This window comes from Podarcis melisellensis (genome assembly GCF_964234715.1).
Source record: "Podarcis melisellensis genome assembly, chromosome: 2".
Classification (NCBI taxonomy): domain Eukaryota; kingdom Metazoa; phylum Chordata; class Lepidosauria; order Squamata; family Lacertidae; genus Podarcis; species Podarcis melisellensis.
In genome coordinates, this window is record NC_138529.1 from 108055857 (window position 1) to 108077094 (window position 21238).

A 21238-nucleotide genomic window follows, 5' to 3' on the forward strand; every position below is an offset into this window, starting at 1 on the left:
CGGAAGAGGGAACCAGTAGAGGGCGAGCAAGAACTCCAAGGGAAAGTGAGTCGGAGGGATGGCTCAGAGACGCTTCAAGCGAAACCAGTGGGGAGGTCTCAGGACCTCCTATAGGGACACCCACACCTCGACGGAAACTGTCACGCCGAGAGGCCAGACGACGTGTTTCCGTTAAGGAGCTTTTATGTTGGAAACGTTTCCGAAAGCAGCCACTTTCGGATTCTACTAGTGATTGACGCAGCCATGCTGGAGGGGCTCCGTCACAGGCAGAGGTTTGAAAACCTGATCAAACTCTGAGGGACTTGCATTTTACGCACAAGCAGCTCATCGTCCCATCACAGTCACCCACTGAGCTTCATGGCTGATTAGCGGATTTGAGCCCTGGTCTCTCAGGGCCTAGTTTGTCAGAGATTTTCTGAGGCGTCTTGCCTGCCTCTGAGAAGCTATGAAGAGCTCCTCCTCCAGAGTTGAGCCTGACAATTGGAGATCTGCTCCACCTCACCAGTTTTGATCATGATTAGGGAATCACATGCAACTCAAGTACGTTGACAGAGTAGAGACTTGAGGTGCAAATCCTAAACTCAGAAATAACTCCTATTGTATTCAATGAGCTCAATTACTTCCAGGTATGTGAGATTAGGACTGCAGTCTAGGAGGCCTTGATGTACCACCAGGCACAACATCCTCCAGTCATTGCTGAACTACAACTCCCATCTTCCCTGACCATTGCTCACTCTGGATAGGGCTGATGAGAATTAGGAGCACAACAACATGGAGAGGGTAACTGGTCCCCCGCCCTTGATGTACACAGCACTGCCCAAGGTCCCTGGTTCAGAGGCAATACAATAGGGAGAGAGACAACCAAGGGATGGGTGGTGCAAAGGATGAGCAAGATTTTTCTTCTTCTGAAACTGGGCCCCCCTAACTTTGCAACGGAAACTGGTTTCTTTCCCTTTTCTGTCTTTTTGTTGTTGTTATTAAAGACTATAGGCAGCATTGAGTAATCAAAAGACATATTAGCAGAGGTGTTGAAGGTTGGTCAAGTTTGATGAGGCGCCATTTCCTGTGCAAACTTCTCTCTGGTGCCTCTGACAAGCTGTCAAGAGCTGCTTCCCCCTCAGAGTTGAGCCTGACGATCAGAGGGATCAGAGTTGAGCCTGCGATCATGAACAAGGGATCACATCCATCTCGGGCACATTGCCAGGTGGAAAATGCACCCTGCTACTTTAACTTTCGACCGAGGGAGAATCAAGGAAGACACAGGCCCAAATTCCCGATGCAAGGTAAATAACGGCTTACCTATACAAATTGGGAGTTTTCTAAGTTGTTAAGGAAAGCAACTGTGGGGTTATCGCAAGTCACAGACATTGTAGGGAGTGTTCAAGTGACCAGTCTTCACTACTTGGTTTCTGCATTGATGTGACTAAGGTATGCGCTTCCCCACTTTTCTGCCATGTGTTCAAATGTGTGTTAAATATTGAGTGCCTTCTGGTTTTGATATCCTTCTTCCAAGTGGCAAGTCTTCTTCTAGAGATGGAAGCACACGACTTACCCCCAAAGAATACAGGGGACTGTAGTCTATACCCCACAGAGCTACAACTCCCAGCGCCTTTAACAAATTACAGTTTGCAGGATTCCTTGGGGGAAGGCATGTGCTGTAAATGTGCTTTAACTACATGGTGGGTACGCAGCCGTAATCCATCAAACCTCTGGGAGAAGTGAGTTTTTACCTGGCACTGGAAAGATGGTAAGATGAGAGTACAGTGGTACCTCGGGTTAAGTACTTAATTCATTCCGGAGGTCCGTACTTAACCTGAAACTGTTCTTAACCTGAAGCACCACTTTACCTAATGGGGCCTCCTGCTGCCGCCGCGCGATTTCTGTTCTCATCCTGAAGCAAAGTTCTTAATCTGAAGCACTATATCTGGGTTAGCGGAGTCTGTAACCTGAAGCGTATGTAACCTGAAGCATATGTAACCCAAGGTACCACTGTACGTGTTACAAAAGATTTGCCCTTTGTTTGGTCTCTTGGTGCATAATGTGCAGCTTCACATACCTGTGATGTGGCCTTATCGCTTCTTGTATTTCACAGACGGTGAGCTGTCACCATCAGCATTCATACCTCTCGGCTAAGTTAAACAATGGTCACACCATACATTTAAAGCACTCTTACACCCCTTGACCATCATGAAGAACCTTGGGAAAGGTAGTTTGGTAAGGGTGTGACCCTCCAGAATTACAAAACTCTGCACCCTTAACAAACAACCATTCCCAGGATTCTCCATGACTGCTAAAGTGGTAAAGGAATGTGGTGTGGCTAGGACCAATGTATCTGGGTAGAAATACATGGGGCAGAGGCAGATTTAGGGGAACGTGATCAGTTTGGCCACATTGGGTGGGGAGCTTCAGGGGGGCCCACAGGGGGCTCAGCAACTATTGTGTAGAATGGAAGGTGAGGTAGGGGCGCGCTGAATTTTGGCGCCTCACAGGGCACCGCTAAAATTGGAGACCCCAAAGTCCACTGCGGCATGGGGAGATGCAGTTTTAGTCAGGAGAGACCCTCAATCTGCCATAAAGTCGAGTTTGGCAGTCCCTGCCTCTGCAGTAATCTCATTTTACAGCTATAAAATCACAGCCTTGGAGGAAACTGGAAAAAAACATACACAAAAAATCCTGTTTAGTTTAACCCCTAACTTTTTACAGTATGTTTGTCAACTTGAGCTTCTTGGAGTGAAGATGGAATACAAATTTAGATAGAAAAAATATATGTTTTATTATTTATTTATTAGACATATATACAGTGATACCTTGGGTTACATAAGCTTCAGGATACATACACTTCAGGACTCTGCTAAACCAGAAATAGTACCTCGGGTTAAGAACTTTGCTTCAGGATAAGAACAGAAATCGTGCTCCGCCGGCGCGGTGGCAACAGGAGGCCCCATTAGCTAAAGTGGTGCTTCAGGTTAAGAACAGTTTCAGGTTGAGAACAGACCTCCAGAACGAATTAAGTACTTAACCCGAGGTACCATTGTATTAACAATACTTAATTGCCAACACCTCTCTATTTCCTTTTAGAAGACTCTGTGGTTGAGTTGTGATGCACGCATGAGACATGACGGATTGACACATATGAGAATTGGAAAATAATTTGCCCCCTGACAAAACTGACTAGACTGTGAGGGTTTTGCTATTTCCTGTGGAACCCGCATCAGTTCTGTCATTTCAGTTATCTGTTTTAACAGGTGTAGGCGCATGTCCACATGAGTAGGCTAGCAATTATGGATGTATTATTTTCTGTATGTTCAAAAAACAATAATAAGGTGTCAGGGTGCTGACAGAAGCTTCCGGCTGGTTGCCCAGGAAAATATAAAGACAAGGAAAAGTTTCTTACAGTCCTTTCTTTTTTCCGGGTGTGCAATTAATGGTGTTTTAGTTTTAGCCACAGCTAATAGTGAGATGAATGATGTAGGCTTTAGTGGAATCTGAACAGTAGCAAAATGATTGCACAACGCTGGTTGCAACAGCGCAGGATGGAATGGAAACTGTTGCCTCCTTACACCCCCAGTCTCTTGCCCTGCCAGACTGCCTGTTCCCTGAGATCTGCTAAGAAGTGTCTTTTCTGTGTCTCCTCTGTGATCAAAGCATGAAAGAGGACTTTTTCCTGTATCTGTCTAATTTGGGAACCATCTTTTCTCAAGAGATGCATTCCCCCACAACCCTATTTTTACCACACATTTATCTTTTTTTTTTATTATGACATTTGAATGTGCTAGGATTGTCTACAGCCTCTAAGATTCATGCGCACACAAACATCTGATCCCTTTATGAGTCACTCTGTACTCTCACCTTTCAGTCTGTGTTTTGATCTCTTTATGAGTCACTGTATAAAAAGAAGCTCTCTGTTTTTTGATAGTTTCACTGTTTTTAAAAATTATTTCTACTTTTTGCTGCCTGCTATCTCCATGTGTGGAGGAGATTGCCCTAATGCCCGAGTTGAAGTGAGAGTCAACTGCCATTTCTTTTGACCAGTATGTGGAATACCAGAGCAGAGTCATCTTGTTCAGGCAAGAAAATGTTTTGGGTCAGCAATATCAAAAACACAGTGTTGCTTTTGATGTTGCTGACTTATATTTTGCAACACAGGGTTTGGCTTGTTCACTCAAGAAAATGTATTGGGCTGGCTGGCCACTTGCAGGAAGCTTATCTGACAATAAATCTGTCTGGGGTGATAAGATATTGCTGTTTTCAATTGCCTGTTCCTATGTAAGTTCACAGGAAGTGGTTAAGATCAGTCCTGTGTTGGCCAAGTCATCTTTCAACTCATCTTTGCTTACAATCCCATTTAATCACACCAGCAACGATTCCTATATCCACTGATTCTCCAGGAAATATCTCTGTCTCTCGATCAGTAGTTTTAGCACCTTATAACCAGGGTAATAATGTTTCTGGGAGCCGAGGGTCTGTTCCATGTGATAGCATATTACTTCCCCCAAAGAATCATGGGCACTTTAGTTTACCTCCTTGACAAAACACAGTTCCCAGGATTCACAACCCTAGTTTTCTTTCAGATGTATTCTGCCATGAAAGCCATACTTTAAGACTATGTGGTTCCTTCTTGGCAGCACTGTCACTGAACCATGATTCCAGGGGGCAGTAATGACCTTCAGCCACACTGGCTGGGGACGATGTGAGCGGGAGTAAAATGACACCTTGGAGTGACATGAATTCCACATCCCTGTCTTACATAAATCTATGGTGTGACTAGATTAACAACAACAACAACAACAACAACAATTTATTATTTATTATTTATACCCCACCCATCTGGCTGAGTTTCCCCAGCCACTCTGGGTGGCTCCCAATCGAGTGTTAAAAACAATACAGCATTAAATATTAAAAACTTCCCTAAGCAGGGCTGCCGTCAGATGTCTTTTTAAAATAGGATAGCTGCTTATTTCCTTGACATCTGATGGGAGGGCATTCCACAGGGCACTAGGGCTTTTCCAAAAGTGAAAATGTGGGCAAAATTGTTGACCTTTATTGTCGCTGCCATTCCAGGATATCTGGAGCCCTATCTAGAGCTCATTTTTGGCAGTTTCTGATGTAGGTTTAGAAATGGATCAGAATGTGGGACTATCGTTCATTCAGGGCATTGTTAGGGGACAGCTCAGAGGGCCCAAGCCCTGATTAGAATCATAGAATCATACAATTGTAGAGTTGGGAGGGACCCCAAGGGTCATCTAGCCCAACCCCCTGCAATGTGAAATCTCAACTAAACTATCCATAGCAGATGGCCATCCAAACTCTACCTAAATACCTCAAATACGATAATGTAGATCTAGAAAGGGGAAATTGAAATGATCAAGGGGTGGGGCTGGAGCAATTCCTCAGTGCAGAAAGATTACACATTTTCAGTTTTTTAGTTAGAAAGGGCTCATGAGCCAGCGTGGTGTAGTGGTTAAGAGCGGTAGACTCGTAATCTGGTGAACCGGGTTCGCTTCCCCGCTCCTCCACATGCAGCTGCTGGGTGACCTTGGGCCGGTCACACTTCTCTGAAGTCTCTCAGCCCCACTCACCTCACAGAGTGTTTGTTGTGGGGGAGGAAGGGAAAGGAGAATGTTAGCCGCTTTGAGACTCCTTCGGGTAGTGATAAAGCGGGATATCCAAACTCCTCCTCCTCCTCCTCCTCCTCCTCCTCCTCCTCCTCTTCTTCTTCATAATTTTGAGGGAGCACAAGCGAGTCACTCCCACACAGGGATCCCCCCTTTCTGCTCCTTGGGGTCTCTGGGCCCCAGAGCCTAGCCTAGCCTCGCCTTGCCCCCATGCGCTCGTCCCCCTCGCTGAATAGCTGCCTGGCCAGAGTTGGAGCAATGCACCTACTAAGAGCCAGATCAGCCAGTCAGACTTCCCCCTGTGTGTGTGTGTGGGCAGGCAGGCACCGTATTTTTTGCTCTATAAGACTCACTTTTTCCCTCCTAAAAAGTAAGGGGAAATGTGTGTGCGTCTTATGGAGCGAATGCAGGCTGTGCAGCTATCCCAGAAGCCAGAACAGCAAGAGGGATTGCTGCTTTCACTGCGCAGCGATCCCTATTGCTGTTCTGGCTTCTGAGATTCAGAATATTTTTTTTCTTGTTTTCCTCCTCCAAAAACTAGGTGCGTTTTGTGGTCTCTTGCATCCTATAGAGCGAAAAATATGGTAGGTGGTACAGGGCAGTCCCATGAACCCTCTGTGCCCACATGTCAGCGAGGGTTGGCCTTGTGCAGCAGGTTTTGTTTACCCTCAATGCCCAGCCCCTGGTCCTCCATATTGCGTGTGCACTCACACCCTAGGCACCAGTGAAGGATGCAATACAGCTGGTATCGGGCACTGTGGCAAGCAGGATGGATAGGCCTTTGTTCAGATGCCCTCATACTAAGCTTGTTCTCCTATCGCTGGCTCTTGTAGATGACCTGCTCAGACAAGCTCGACGGCATCGCTTCATCATTGGGTCTGTATGTGTTGCAATCCTCATTCTAGTGGGAGCTGTGATAGGGCTCGGCTTTTGGGGTAAGTACCTTAAGGCCTAAAATTACCCACGTGCCCACAAACTGTACTTAATGGAGTACCACAAATTGTACTTTACTGCCACAGTGAGGCTCTACAGTGGTACCTTGGGTTAAGAACTTAATTCGTTCTGGAGGTCCATTCTTAAACTGAAACTGTTCTTAACCTGAGGTACCACTTTAGCTAATGGGGCCTCCCGTTGCCGCCGCACGATTTCTGTTCTCATCCTGAAGCAAAGTTCTTAACCTGAGGTACTATTTCTGGGTTAGCAGAGTCTGTAACCTGAAGCATCTGTAACCTGAAGTGTCTGTAACCCGAGGTACCAGTGTATATCCACTCAGAGCAGGGGTTAGGAAAGCACCAGAGCCACTCTGGTCAAACCACACACATCTTTCTCGGACTTGACATCATATACTATGCCAGGGAGAGAAAAGTTCAATTTGCAACTTTAATTTCTAAAGCTGTAGCTAAAAAGAAAAGTGTCTGCTCCCTATTTGTCATTTGCATCAAAAAGCCAGCACTTTGAACATACCACTTTTTGGCAACAGAAAACGGCAAGACTCAAAAAGTGCCAACTGTACTCTTTTCGAACACCTCTGAAAGGAAGGTCGGCAGTTTGAATCCCCTCGATGGGGTGAGCTCCTGTGGCTCTGTCCCAGCTCCTGCTAACCTAGCAGTTCGAAAACACACCGGTGCAAGTAGATAAATAGGTACCGCTGAGATGGGCAGTTAAATGGGATTTCCATGTGCTCTGGTTTCCATCACTGTGTTCTGTTATTCCAGAAGCGGTTTAGTCATGCTGGCCACATGGGAGGGAGGGAGGGAGGGAGGGAGGGAGGGAGAGAGAGAGAGAGAGAGAGAGAGAGAGAGAGAGAGAGAGAGAGAGAAAGAAAGAGAGAGAGGACCCTTCATGTGTCAATTCTGCACATGACTCTGTTTGCAAGACAATGCCTCCATCTGGACATAGCTTCCTGATCCATTATCAGGAGAGTTGAGAACAAACAGTGCAGGACTAATCATGTCTACTCAGGAGTCCTATTAAATTCATTGAGGCTTACTCCAAGGTAAGTGGAGTTACCTTCTTACCTGGAAGTAAGCCCCCATTAAACTCCATGGGACACACTTCTGAGTAGACATATATAGGACTGAACTGTAACCTTACCAATTTGAATAAAGGGGGTTGTTTTCCTAGGCGTTCTTCCCCCACTCCCATATTTCTCTCACTGCACAGAAATTTTGCAGATTGGCCTGGTCTAATTGTGACCAGTTTGAGATGTGTGGTGAATGGGACTCAAGAATAAAACTGCTGCCCTGTGCGCCACAGCATGAGTCACCTGGCTGGCACTGCGGGCGGCACTAGAGTGAAAATGGTGCCCCGTGCGACTTACGAGTAAAATTGCTTTTTTAAAAAATGCCCCCCCAAATTGCAACTGGACATTCTGTTGTGGCGTCTGCAACTTATGTGGTTGTGGAAACGACTGGTTCAGAAAGCAAGCAGCAAATTTCACTCATGATGAAATTGGGGAAATTGTTCTTAAGGACCTCAGGAAAAAAAGCCTTGCATTTCTTTTTATATGATAAACATGCTCCTTGGTTTGTTTTTTTAAGAGTCAAAACTAATCTGAGCAGGAAGGGGAAAGATAATGTTAGATAGCACGATCATCACCATCATTGTCAGCTCATAGTTCCTAAAATAGTCAAACCACAAGAATGCGCAGGGAAATATCTCTTGTAGAAGTGCCGGGTGTGTTTGGTTATGAAACCAAAGCGCAGTGTGAAACACAGTCAAAGAGGTTTCAATTAGGCACCCAAATATAAATTATGGGAAATAGCCTCTTGTTCTTAAGCAAAATAGCTCAGCCTCTCAAAGCAAACCTTCACTATCTTTTCACATTTGTTCAGATATGATACTTCAACTGGTTTCGTCTCCGTCCTCTTATAAATATTCTGTTCTGCAAGCTGTGGAACTACCAGGCAACCAGTAACCAAGTCTTCATGCATAAAAGCTTAAAATGGAAAGCATATTCTAGCAGGGAGTCCTTGGAGCACCCCACAATCACTTAACCTTGACTCCCATAGGTTCAAGTCAGGGGTCACAAGCAAAAGACTTCAGCCAGAAGATAGAAGCAAAACAGCGGCCTGTAGGCCTGATATTTATTATTGCAACAAGACTTCCCGCTACCACAAAGACGAAGCGGCCAGAGGCCCCAAACAAGGGTTTGTTTTGTTGTTTAGTCATTTAGTCGTGTCCGACTCTTCGTGACCCCCTGGACCAGAGCATGCCAGGCACTCCTGTCTGTTAGGTCAAACTCATGCTGGTAGCTTCGAGAACACTGTCCAACCATCTCGTCCTCTGTCGTCCCCTTCTCCTTGTGCCCTCCATCTTTCCCAACATCAGGGTCTTTTCCAGGGAGTCTTCTCTTCTCATGAGGTGGCCAAAGTATTGGAGCCTCAGCTTCACGATCTGTCCTTCCAGTGAGCATTCAGGGCTGATTTCCCTAAGAATGGACAGGTTTGATCTTCTTAAAGTTTCCCATAATACATCTTAGAATGCATCATCAAGATATCATAGATATGTCACAGAAAAAGGTGTGGTCTCAGGTAGAACCTGAGATCCAGACATGTCCCTGTCACTCAAATATAGTCTTTCACACTTACTCTGTCACAGTACAAAGGAAAGCATTTACAGTTCCCTGGTCCCTGAGTCAAGTCAAATACTTTGTCTTGTCTGGGCTTCATCGCACTGTGGGGTGGGTAGGCATTGTGATTGAGTTGGTTATTTGTCTGACACTCTTGGGGCAGGATATCACCCGTCAGGACTACAACCTGTACATCTTGGGGATGATGGTGGGCTCACTAACCTCTCCCTGGGTCCTAAATGCCATTTGAACTGAGAAGATGGATACAAGTGATTTCTTATGAATTTCTAAAGTTTTCCCATTGAGCCAGTACATAGATACATTTATCAGCGAATTGTTAAGTTAGGTATTGGCACTTTCCCTATTTTCCTTTGTTGGAGACCTGGGGCTAAGTGGGGAGTCCTGAGGCAAGCTTGCCTTGCAGATGCAATGCCTTTGCAGATATTTGGTGGTATTTTTCTCTTGAAACTAGAGAATTTAGTTTTTCACAGGTGAAAAGGAGGGGAAATACCTCTGTGTGGTATGTGTGTGAGTGAATGTGTTTGGTAATGTGCAGCAAGTCACACCATCAGTGAGTAAGGGCTGCAGTTCTTAGTGATGGGTTGGTTTGATACTACAAGCCCTGGAGTGCTGCTGACATTCTAGGCACGGGTTCAAGAGGTTTTTCTTTTGTCCCTGGCTTTCCAGGGAAAGCATGCTACTTAGCGCAGAAAATTGTGATTGACGTTCGTTACGATTCAGTGGCACACAGTGGGTTTTCCCTGGGAAAGTGGTGGTGCAAAAGGAAAACCTCTCCGGCTTGTGCCCAAAAAGCATGGGTGGCATAGACTGGTTGGGCGCAAAGGAATGGTGGGAGGAGCCAGCTGGGGAAGCAGCAAGGGGAAAGGGCTCAGAGCCCAGGGATTGGTAGTGGGACAATGATGATGAGTGGTTGAAGGGAGAAGAGGGAGGAGACTAGGAAGAGGAGGTGTCAGAAGCTGGAGAGGTAACAGGGCTTAGTGAGCAGGAGGAGCCTGTGGCAGAGAGGAGGCCAGAATGAGAGGCAGAAGCTGAATCAGAGGAGGAGGGAGAACCAGGAGAGATAGGAAGAGGGCAGAGGAACAGGGTGTGTTATTACCATGGCTAAATTGATTACCCTCCCTGCTGTAGCAGATCCCAGAGTGGGTTATAAGTACTTAAAATCCAGGGTTAAAAACCATTAAAACAGACTGCCATTGCATGAATAAGGTGGACCCTGAAAACATCTCAGATCTCGAAGGTTAGGGTAAAGAGGTGCATCTTCAGCATTAGCTGAAAGCTTTATGAGAAGACAGGTGTACCTCCCTGGGGAGGGAATTCTGCAACTTGGGGGCTGTAGGTGGAATTACCGAGAGGGCACCCTCTTAAATCTTCTTTTCTGCAGATCCTGCTTTTTCCTGTTCAGGGTGGGGAGCCTGTGTTGCCTGCCTTTGTTGATTGGTGGCTGGCGGCCCACCCCTCCTCCTTCCTGTGTACAGGGGGAAGAGAATGGAAGTTGTGGTGGCAGTGGCAAGACCCTGATAGAATACCAGGGAGACATCATGGTAATTGCCCACAAGGCCCCAGAGGACATAGCGATACTGTGTGGGAACTGTGGGAATGCTGAGGGTTTGCTGGAGAGGATATGTTATTAATATCCTTCCTAACTTGTGCTAGCAAGTTTCTTCACTTTGTTGTTGTTGTTTAGTCGTTTAGTCATGTCCGACTATTGGACCAGACCCCCTGGACCAGAGCACGCCAGGCACTCCTGTCTTCCACTGCCTCCCGCAGTTTGGTCAGACTCATGTTGGTAGCTTCGAGAACACTGTCCAACCATCTCGTCCTCTGTCGTCCCCTTCTCCTTGTGCCCTCCATCTTTCCCAACATCAGGGTCTTTTCCAGGGAGTCTTCTCTTCTCATGAGGTGGCCAAAGTATTGGAGCCTCAGATTCAGGATCTGTCCTTCCAGTGAGCACTCAGGGCTGATTTCCTTCAGAATGGAGAGGTTTGATCTTCTTACAGTCCATGGGACTCTCAAGAGTCTCCTCCAGCACCATAATTCAAAAGCATCAATTCTTCGGCGATCAGCCTTCGTTATGATCCAGCTCTCACTTCCATACATCACTACTGGGAAAACCATAGCTTTAACTATACGGGCCTTTGTTGGCAAGGTGATGTCTCTGCTTTTTAAAATGCTGTCTAGGTTTGCCATCGCTTTTCTCCCATTCACTTAGCAGAGTGCATTCCCCTTCTTACACAATAGAAAGCTGGTTGCAAACTTGTCTGAATTTCTTAAGACAATAAGCAATTCAGCTGGATTGTTCAGACTGAGATATGTTCTAATATTCCTGGTAGGGCCTCTTTTAAATCCCTCCTAAAAGAATAAAGACACCACAGTCTTATTCATAAGTAACAAAAAATAGTGTTACTTATGGTCAGGCAGAGCACAGTGTGATCCCTGAAGGCAGGCTTAAGGCTTAAAGTTACAAACATATACAAACAAGTTTACCCCCATATGGGAGATAACCTGGGGAACTTCCGTGGCAGCCAGCAGTACAGTCCAGGTGATGCAGGAAGCAGGCAGGACAAACAAGAAGGTCAAAAAGAGGAAGGTAGCAGTGTGACTTGGCCTTTCACCAGGTCTGGAAAGGTCACACCCACCTTGTAGTCACATGCAAGGAAGGAAGGCCAGGAGGAACAGGAAGTTTCAACTGACTGGACCAAACATTCCCTTACATGTCCACTCTAGCAAAACAAGGAATGTTATACTTGACTGCTCCCAGTGGATTGCATCCCACAGGAACAATGGGCAATTACTATGGCAGCCACCCTCCCCACACTGCTCATTGAAGGAGCACCCAAAAAAGGATCCCAGGGCAACAGTGTCAGTATTAAGCCCATCGCAGCTGCTGATACTGGGTCTGCCTGTCCGTACTGGAGAGACTGGAACTGCAACACACACAACGCCAGAAATCTGGTCTAGGAAACATTGGAGGACAAAAGAGAAAACACTCAAATGGAACAAGCCAACCCATACTTTTGCATAAAAGATCGCAATTCCAGAGAAAAGGACTAGTGTGGCAGCAACTTTTCTGTATTTCCAACAACACATTTTCTTTTCAAATAATCTTAAGCATACCATTATCCTCATCTTGCTGATCGCCTAAATAGTCATGCCTTTTAAAGTTTTTCAGATGAAACAAGCTCTGGCGAAGGCACAAACCTGCCCAGGACCCAGCAATGGAACACAGCAGACCAGGACCACCCCAGAGCAGTGTCAGACTTTGCGGCAGTTTCTGTGCAAGCCACACAGCAATCACATAGCAGGTAACACCTGAGCTTTCAGTAGCCTTTGGTTGATAAAGGCACAATGATGATCCAACTAAAGTCAAAGGCTTGCAGGTCCCGTTGATTCCAACGAAAAGGTTGCAAAACATGTGGTTAACAAAAGAACTGGTTCAAGTAAACCAATATGAGCTTCTGCCTGGGGGCAGGTGGTGCTAGATCAGGGGTCGCCAACATGGTGCTCTCCAGATGTTTTGGAGCACAGCACCCATCAGCTCGCATGGCCATTGGTCATGGATAATGGAAGTTGTACCAGTAGTTTTCAACATCTGGCGGGCATCGGGTTGGCTATGCTAGCTGTGTAAAAAAAAAAACCTCAGGACACAAGCCCATTGTACAATTTTGCATAAAATCTGCAGGTGCTGACATATGTAAAGATGCAGATTTAGGTATGCTTTCAGAGAGACAGCCATCTTGTAAGCACAGTAAATAGCAATATAGAAAACTGCTTTTGAAAGAGGAGGTGGAGGTTCAGAGCCTAAGGGATGCCCTCTAACAGCACACCTGGCTTCGTGGTTTTTTCTTCTTCCAGAGAATTCAGATTGCAAGCTCTGCCCGGAAAACTGGCAGCGCCATGGAGACAAGTGCTACTGGATTTCCAGAGAGAAGGGAACCTGGAACAAGAGCCAGAATGACTGTGCAGCAAAAGACTCTCAACTTGCTGTGATACAAAAACAGGTGGAATTGGTAAGTCCTGACTAATAACTTTCTTTTGTTGGTGCGTGTAGTCAGTGCTTTGTTTGTTGTGGCCATAGTTACTGGTTTGGCGTACGCTCACCTCCTTTTTTTGCTGTGGCTGTGGATGGCAGCCATTTTGTGCTGCCATCCACAGCCCATTCATCATGCTACAAGTACTTACACCTCTTTATTTTTCTTTTTATTGCAGTCAAGCTGGGTTTTCTGCTCTTTTGTTTATTTGATGAGAGGGATGTGGGTGGCACTGTGGGTTAAACCACAGAGCCTAGGGCTTGTCGATCAGAAGGTCAGTGGTTTGAATCCCCGTGACGGGGTGAGCTCCCGTTGCTCGGTCCCTGCTCCTGCCAACCTAGCAGTTCGAAAGCACATCAAAGTGCAAGTAGATAAATAGGTACCGCTCCAGCGGGAAGGTAAACGGTGTTTCCGTGCGCTGCTCTGGTTCACCAGAAGCAGCTTAGTCATGCTTACCACATGACCTGGAAGCTGTATGCCGGCTCCCTCGGCCAATAAAGCGAGATGAGCATTGCAACCCCAGAGTTGGCCACGACTGGACCTAATGGTCAGGGGTCTTTTTACCTTTATTTATTTGATTTCAGTCACTTCCTGTGAAGCGCTTCAACGTGATTTCGCCACACAATTAAAACTTATAAAAGACCAATTACATGTATAAAAAGAGTTTTAAACTCAATATAGATGCTGCGTGAGAAAGATATCTCCACTTAGAAGATTTGTTGAAGGTAGAAAGTATCCCCCAGGTGCCCTGAAGAACGTAGAGATGATGCCTCTCTAAGGCAGGCTTTCTCAAACTCAGCCCTCCAGATGTTTTTGGCGTACAACTCCCATGATCCCTAGCTAGCAGGACCAGTCGTCAGGGATGATGGGAATTGTAGTCTCAAAACATTTGGAGGGCCGAGTTTGAGGAAGCCTGCTCTAAGGTGTAATAGGAGGGACTTCCAAAGGGTTATTTCAAGACTCTGTATACTGAGGTAATTTTAGTCCCTGACATCATATGGAATGGAATGCCTTGGCCCTGTAGCCAGCTGCATTTCTAGTGGGGCATTTTTTGGCCGGGGTAGGGTGGGGGAGGCACATAGCGCCAGCCAGTCCCTGTACTCTACTTACTGGTTGAGAGGATGTGAAGGCCAGGCCAGGGAAATGGAAAGGCAGTGACCTTTTCTTCAGAGCATGTGTTACCTTATATATTGGGTTATGAAAAGGCCAAGCTATCAGACAATTTAGTATGAACACCAGGAATTAAACGACTGGATATTTTTATGCTGCATGAGAAAAAAATGATGATAAGGATACAGCGAACAAGGGAATGCTGAAAGGTCTAAAACAAGCAAAATAGCTTACGCTATAACTAAGAATTTGAAAACTAGTGTGGAGCTTTTGTTTCCCCAAAATAATCATCTTTTAATCTAGTATCACCATACCAATACAAAAAAAAAAAGTTTGAGAAAGAGTAAGTGCACATTACAAGACAGCCATAGTCAAGCCTTTAGGAGTGGTGCTGAGAATAATATGTACAACTTCCTTGTTGAAGTCAATGGGATCCAGTCCACAGCTTTGTAAAATGTTTACTACATAAGAGACTTACACGCTTACAAAAATGCTTGAATGCTTTCTGACTGGTAGGCTCACAATACATCTTTTCTGAGAGAGAAATAGGCCCCTTTCCCAAGGTTTTCAGGTTTTCCTGGAATTAGAGTAATGTAAAAAAATTAAAAAGTGGCTACCTCTCCTTCCTTTTTCAAATGCAAACTGCAACCCCCAAATTTGCCAAACTCTTGTGGATTATTAAGAGTCTCTGCAACTGAGTTAGAATGGAAAATGTTGACACAAAAACCTGCAGTGTCAGGAAGTTGGCAAAAGCAGAGCAGCCAAGCAGAGCAGTCATGTGTCTTCTTGACATGAACAGGAAATTTTCTGAAAATGATGCCACTGCGGTGGCATCATGCTTTAATCAGACTTTATTTTTGAGCACGGGAACCAACTTCTCTCCCTATGAATAACCCTCTGACAAAAGAAGAATTCTCCGCAGCCAAGATTCTCTTAAAATGAAGCAACACAAATAATCTTCAAAGGAATTCCCCAGCTGTGACTTTTCCAAGAATATTGCAGAGGCGAGAGCTTTCCCCCTCCCAAGGTGCTATCTCCAAGAAGTTCACACAAGCAACCAGGCTTTTAAAAAGCCTTCAGTTGTTGCTACAAGGAGGCTTTTTCCTCCCAAGCCTAATTGCACCTGGGGAGGGGCAATTTTGGAATGACGGTCATAGCTGGTAAGGGGTAATGCAGCATGTGGTTCACAGTCACAATGGTGGCCCTATCTTCCTATGAGAGGTCACTCCAAACAGCTGAGCAGAGTTGGGGGTGCGTGTTGTGAAATCTGCCATTGTTCAGAAAAGGTAAAGGTAAAGGGACCCCTGAACATTAGGTCCAGTCGTGGATGACTCTGGGGTTGCGACACTCATCTCGCTTTACTGGCCGAGGGAGCCGGAGTACAGCTTCCAGGTCATGTGGCCAGCATGACTATCCCGCTTCTGGCGAACCAGAGCAGCGCACAGAAACGCCGTTTACCTTCCCGCCGGAGCGGTACCTATTTATCTACTTGCACTTTGACGTGCTTTCGAACTGCTAGGTTGGCAGGAGCAGGGACCAAGCAACAGGAGCTCACCCCGTCGTGGGGATTTGAACTGCCAACCTTCTGATCGGCAAGTCCTAGGCTCTGTGGTTTAACCCACAGCGCCACCCGCATCCCTGCCATTGTTCAGAAGCAGAGCTTAAATGTGAGGTCTATCTAACCTCAGAACCAGCTGCCTTAAAGGTCAATCTATAAATGCATATTTCTAGGGTTGCTATATTGTGAAGAACAAAAAAGGAGGACACCTTTGCCTAAATACGGATCGCTGTGATGACTCTCATTTTAAACACCCCTAGTATATGTAGGCTCTAAAAGTTGTGATATATTGCTGGTAAAGGTAAAGGTAAAGGGACCCCTGACCATTAGGTCCAGTCGTGGCCGACTCTGGGGCTTCGGCACTCATCTCGCTTTATTGGCCGAGGGAGCCGGCGTACAGCTTCTGGGTCATGTGGCCAGCATGACTAAGCCGCTTCTGGCAAACCAGAGCAGTGCACGGAAACACCATTTACCTTCCCGCGGGAGCAGTACCTGTTTATCTACTTGCACTGGCGTGCTTTCGAACTGATAGTTTGGCAGGAGCTGGGACCGAGCAACGGAAGCTCACCCCGTCGCGGGGATTCAAACCACTGACCTTCTGATTGACAAACCCTGGCAGCAATGTTCTTAACTTTAAAGGGCCTGCCAGAGTAGAACCACAGGCACTGTAATCACTGGTGGAGGAAGAGGAGTGCGGGGGGAGTGCACCGCCCCCGGCAGTACGATCCCGATGGGGTGCCATCGCGGCTGCCCCCCGCCTGCACTGGGTGCCATGCCCCCAGGATGCATGCCATGCCCCTGTGGATGTGTGCACTGGATGCCATGCCCCCAGGATGTGTGCCCTGCCTCTGAGACGCATGCCAGTGCCGCCCCGCCTGCTCTCCTCCCCCCCCCCCGGTGCCAGAGTATGAAGCTCTGCCACTGACTGTAATTCAAAATGCCCATGTGACCACAACGCTGGCCTACAGCTGCTGATCCTCATTGGCCCTGGAGAAGAGGGCATGTGCATGCTGTGGAATGCTCCCGTTCCATTCATGAAAAATGGCAATGGATGGGAGTGCGGCACTTGGGGCTTTTAAAATTGCTTTTATTTTATTTTTTTAAAAAATGGGTTACTGTAAACAAACAAATAAAACACCTGGATATTTGGACAAATTTTTTAAATTTGCCCAGAAAGAAATTTTAATCCTGAAAAATAGGGTGTGTCTGGGAGAAAGAGGACATGCGTCAACCCTACAATGTCCTTCTTGTATCCTTGACAGGATTTCATCCGTCATAAAACTGATGGAGGGCAACTTCTGTGGATTGGAGTGACCACCATACCTCCTGCTCATGAATGGTCTTGGGTTGATGGCTCCCCACTAAATGACACACTGTGAGTATTTCCATCCTACAGTTTCATACTGGTTTTGGCTGGAAATGTGTGTTGGTTCTTCTACCCGCAGTGTTATTCTGCACCTCCTCTACAGTTTTCTTCCATTTTACTGTACAGTTATCTACCCTTTGAGATCATTATCTGCTTCATTACACTTGGTTGTGCTGATTTATCTTTAAATATGCAGACACCAAAGGCTCAAACCATGATGAGAGCAGATAATTTTCTCTCTCTCTCTCTCTCTCTCTCTCTCTCTCTCTCTCTCTCTCTCTCTCTCTCTCTCTCTCTCTCTCTCTCATTTTCTCCTTTTTCTTTTCTTTTCCTTCCTTCCTTCCTTCCTTCCTTCCTTCCTTCCTTCCTTCCTTCCTTCCTTCCTTCCTTCCTTCCTTCCTTCCTTCCTTTTCTGATTGCCATTGAAATGGGATGTTCTTGTTCTTGTTATATTGCTAATATCCTGGCTTGCTCATCTGTGGAATACACAATACATGAATTCACAATACATGTAACAATTTCACTGTGTGGGGAGCCAATCAGTCAATTACACTCTCCAGTCAAATTGCGATGTCTTCCATACATTCTAAAAAACCAATAAAGAGGAGTAGAACAACATCATCAAAAAAGTGCCACATCAAGAGTGAGAAACAGATGCAAGAAAACACACATTACACAGTAAGCCAGCCATAAACCATACATAAAGCAAACAAGAAAACTCCAACAGGGGAAACCACCACCCCCACTTCAACAGAAAGAAACAGGCACAGAAAAAACTCCAAGCATCAGAGTAAGCCATTTATATCTGCAACACACCTGCACATCAGCACTGAGAGAGCCACTGTAGTGTAGTGGTTAGAATGTTGGACTGGGATCCGGGAGACCAGAGTTCAATCTCCTCTTGGCCATGAAGTTCCCTGGGTGAATTTGGGCCAGTCTCTGTCTGCTTCGCAGGGTTATTGTGAGGGCAAGAACCATGTACACTAGGGCGGTTCATAAAAAACCTCTCTTTTTTTTGGAAAATGACTCCAAAAGTCTTATCTTACTACACTAGGGATTATATAGCTATATCTGAAATTTCATGCATATCGGTTAATATCTTGACCCTCCTCCATGAAAATAGCTGTTTACTTGGCTGTTTTCCTATGTTGTGAAGATTGAAATTTCAATTCAGTGGAGCAGGGTCAAGATATTAACTGATATGCATGAAATTTCAGATATGGCTTATACAATTCCTAGTGTAGTAAGATAAGACCTTTGGAGTAAGCATTTTCAAAAAAAAAAAAAAAGTTTTTTATGAACCTCCCTACTATACACCACCTTGAGCTCCTTGAAGAGAAGTAATAAGAATAATTAAAGAGAAAGGAACTGGTGCTCAGTTCCAGAAGCTTTGTTCATGATAGCTAAAAATGGACAGTGCACATTTGGAAACTCAGCTTAGGAGTATAAAGGGGGCAGGGAGAGATGCCATCACTGTCAAGGTGAAAAAGCAGCTTTGGCCAAACATATGCTCTTTGCTTGACTTTCTCCTCTATTCTGCAGATTGCAAGTCACGGGTCTTGCTGAAGCGAACAGCTGCGGGATGCTGAAGGGGAACAGAGTTAATTCAGAAGCCTGCAGTGCCATAGCCAAGTGGATCTGCGAGACGGAAGTTCGTCTGGTGTAAATAATAACAAAGGAGGGAAAGAGAAGACGTCAGCCCATGCAAGAACGATGGCAAGATCCTGCGACGATTGTCCTGACACGTGGAGCCGAATCAAAGGGGGGAAAGATTGCTTTTGAGACAGTGTTTGTTCTTTGTGAAAAGCGCTTCTATGTCAAAATCAGTGGGTCTTTTAAAACTTTGCAGAAGTGTCCCTGTTGGGTGTGATTCTTTCCCAGAAATGCTGGAGACAGTGTTGAAGTCCAGGACTGGCCACAGTGACTCACCCACTTAGCTTGGAAGAGGTGGAACATGGAAAGTCAGAATTTCCATACCCTAAGTTACATCTGAAATCCTTGGATACCCTTTGCAAAGTGGAAATAGTAATGTTAGTGCAGTGGTTTCTTGCTGGTCTTGGGGGTTCTTAGAAAATGCCAAAACTTGCCCACCTTCCGGAGCTGGACAGACAAATTAATGGATCATGTAAAAGACACAGTCCCCCTTTAACTTCACCCTACCCCTTTTCTGACAGGTGTAGCTCATGTCATGAGGGAGTAATCCAAATAAATTCTCATTTACAACCAAATTAATACAGCGGTACCTCGGGTTCAGTACTTAATTTGTTCCGGAGGTCCGTTCTTAACCTGAAACTGTTCTTAACCTGAAGTACCACTTTAACTAATGGGGCCTCCTGCTGCTGCCTCGCCGCCGGAGCATGATTTCTGTTCTCATCCTGAAGCAAAGTTCTTAACCAGAGGTACTATTTCTGGATTAGTGGAGTCTGTAACCTGAAGCGTATGTAACCTGAGGTACCACTGTATAAGTTGCACTTCCTTTTTCTCTTTTTTAAAATTTATTTTTATTAAAGATTTCTTTTTTTAAAAAAATAATATTAACAATTTCAACATAACAAATCATCAAAACAAATCACCTTAATTATTTTCCCCCTCCCCCCCTTCCCAAAGAACCCTCCCCCAAGACTTCCCTCAGCTCCTCTCTCTGATTTCACAACTATGTTATTCTCTGCATATTGTAAAATTGTACATATCCTTTTATTATCTATCTATTATATTAACCCTTAATAAATTTGTGTATGTTTATTCAAAATCTGCCAAGGAGTCCAATTCATTTTGTTGTCTTTTTAAACAATTTGTAAAAAGTTCCCATTCTTTTTTAAAGTTACAGTTGTCCTTATCTCACAGTTTATATGTCAATTTATCCAGTTCTGGATAGTTCATCCATTTCTCTTGCCACTGTTCTTTTGTCAGGGTTTCCTCATTCTTCCATCCTTGTGCTATCAAGACTCTTGCCGCTGTTGTAGCATACATAAATAAATTCTTTATTTTCCTTGGCAGGTTATTAAAGATTTCTTAGTTTACAAAAGTATGTGCAACGTCGCTTTTCCCAGATGCATTTTCTACAGATCAGTTTCATTTGTTGGGAGACATTAGTGTTACATTAGGAAGAAAAGGGGGAAAGAGTTGGAGGGGCGGAATAAATTGTACTTTCTGAAACAATATGAGAACCAAAACATGATGCCTTCAAAATTCACACTTAACCAAATTTTGTGATGCCATTATTCAGCCAATGCACTTATTAGGGGTAAATGTGCATAGAAAATAATATACAGTGGTACCTTGATTCTTAAACGCCTTGGTTCTCATATGCTGAAAACTCGGAAGTAAGTGTTCCAGTTTTTCAAATGTTTTTCAGAAGCTGAACGTCTGATGTGATTGTCAGATATTGTTTACTGCACCAATCAGAAGCTGTGCTTTGGTTTTCAAACATTTCGGAAGTCAAACGGACTTCCAGAATGGATTAAGTTTGGCACTCTTGTTTTTGCTATTTATTTTGCATTTTTCTTTTTGAGGTTTTTTTCGGTTAATTTGCTTTTGTGACTGTGTGGAATCCAGTTCAGCTACTGGTTGATTGATTGTGTGACTGCAGAAATGGATAAAAGCCCCCCGTCCAAACAATGACTATCATCAGTGCAGGTAAGAAGAAAAAAATAAAAAATTTTATCATCTACAATACTGACTTATTTCTTTTATAGTACAGTACATTGATTATTGCTTTCATTTTATGGATCAAGGGTCCTGTTAGTTAGTAAAATTCATGTTAAATTGCTGTATTAGGGGTTGCTTTTAAAAGTCTGGAACGGATTAATCCGTTTTGCATTACTTTCTATGAGAAAACACACCTTGGTTTTGGAACACTTGGGTTTTGGAACGGACTTCTGGAACAGATTAAGTTTGAGAACCAAGGTACCACTGTACTAGAGAAAGTAACATGCAAAAATTATTCACATTAAGAGAAATTTCTTTCGG

The 21238-nt window shown here is 44.9% G+C and overlaps 1 protein-coding gene across 2 annotated transcripts; it reads left to right on the forward strand.

The window, feature by feature from the left end:
• Nucleotides 1-942: 942 nt before the first annotated feature.
• On the forward strand, nucleotides 943-19879 carry LOC309365085 (killer cell lectin-like receptor subfamily B member 1B allele B). Of its 2 annotated transcripts, XM_081903227.1 has the most exons (6): nucleotides 944-1283; nucleotides 6449-6550; nucleotides 12369-12509; nucleotides 13060-13214; nucleotides 17166-17278; nucleotides 18812-19879. In XM_081903227.1, exons 1-6 carry the CDS (start codon nucleotides 1049-1051, stop codon nucleotides 18933-18935), a joined length of 870 nt encoding a protein of 289 aa, XP_081759353.1. In that variant the 5' UTR covers nucleotides 944-1048; the 3' UTR covers nucleotides 18936-19879. The 2 variants fall into 2 exon arrangements, with proteins under 2 accessions (XP_081759354.1, XP_081759353.1); XM_081903228.1 differs by lacking the exon at nucleotides 6449-6550 and having other exon boundaries at nucleotides 943-1283.
• The last annotated feature ends 1359 nt before the right edge of the window (nucleotides 19880-21238 follow it).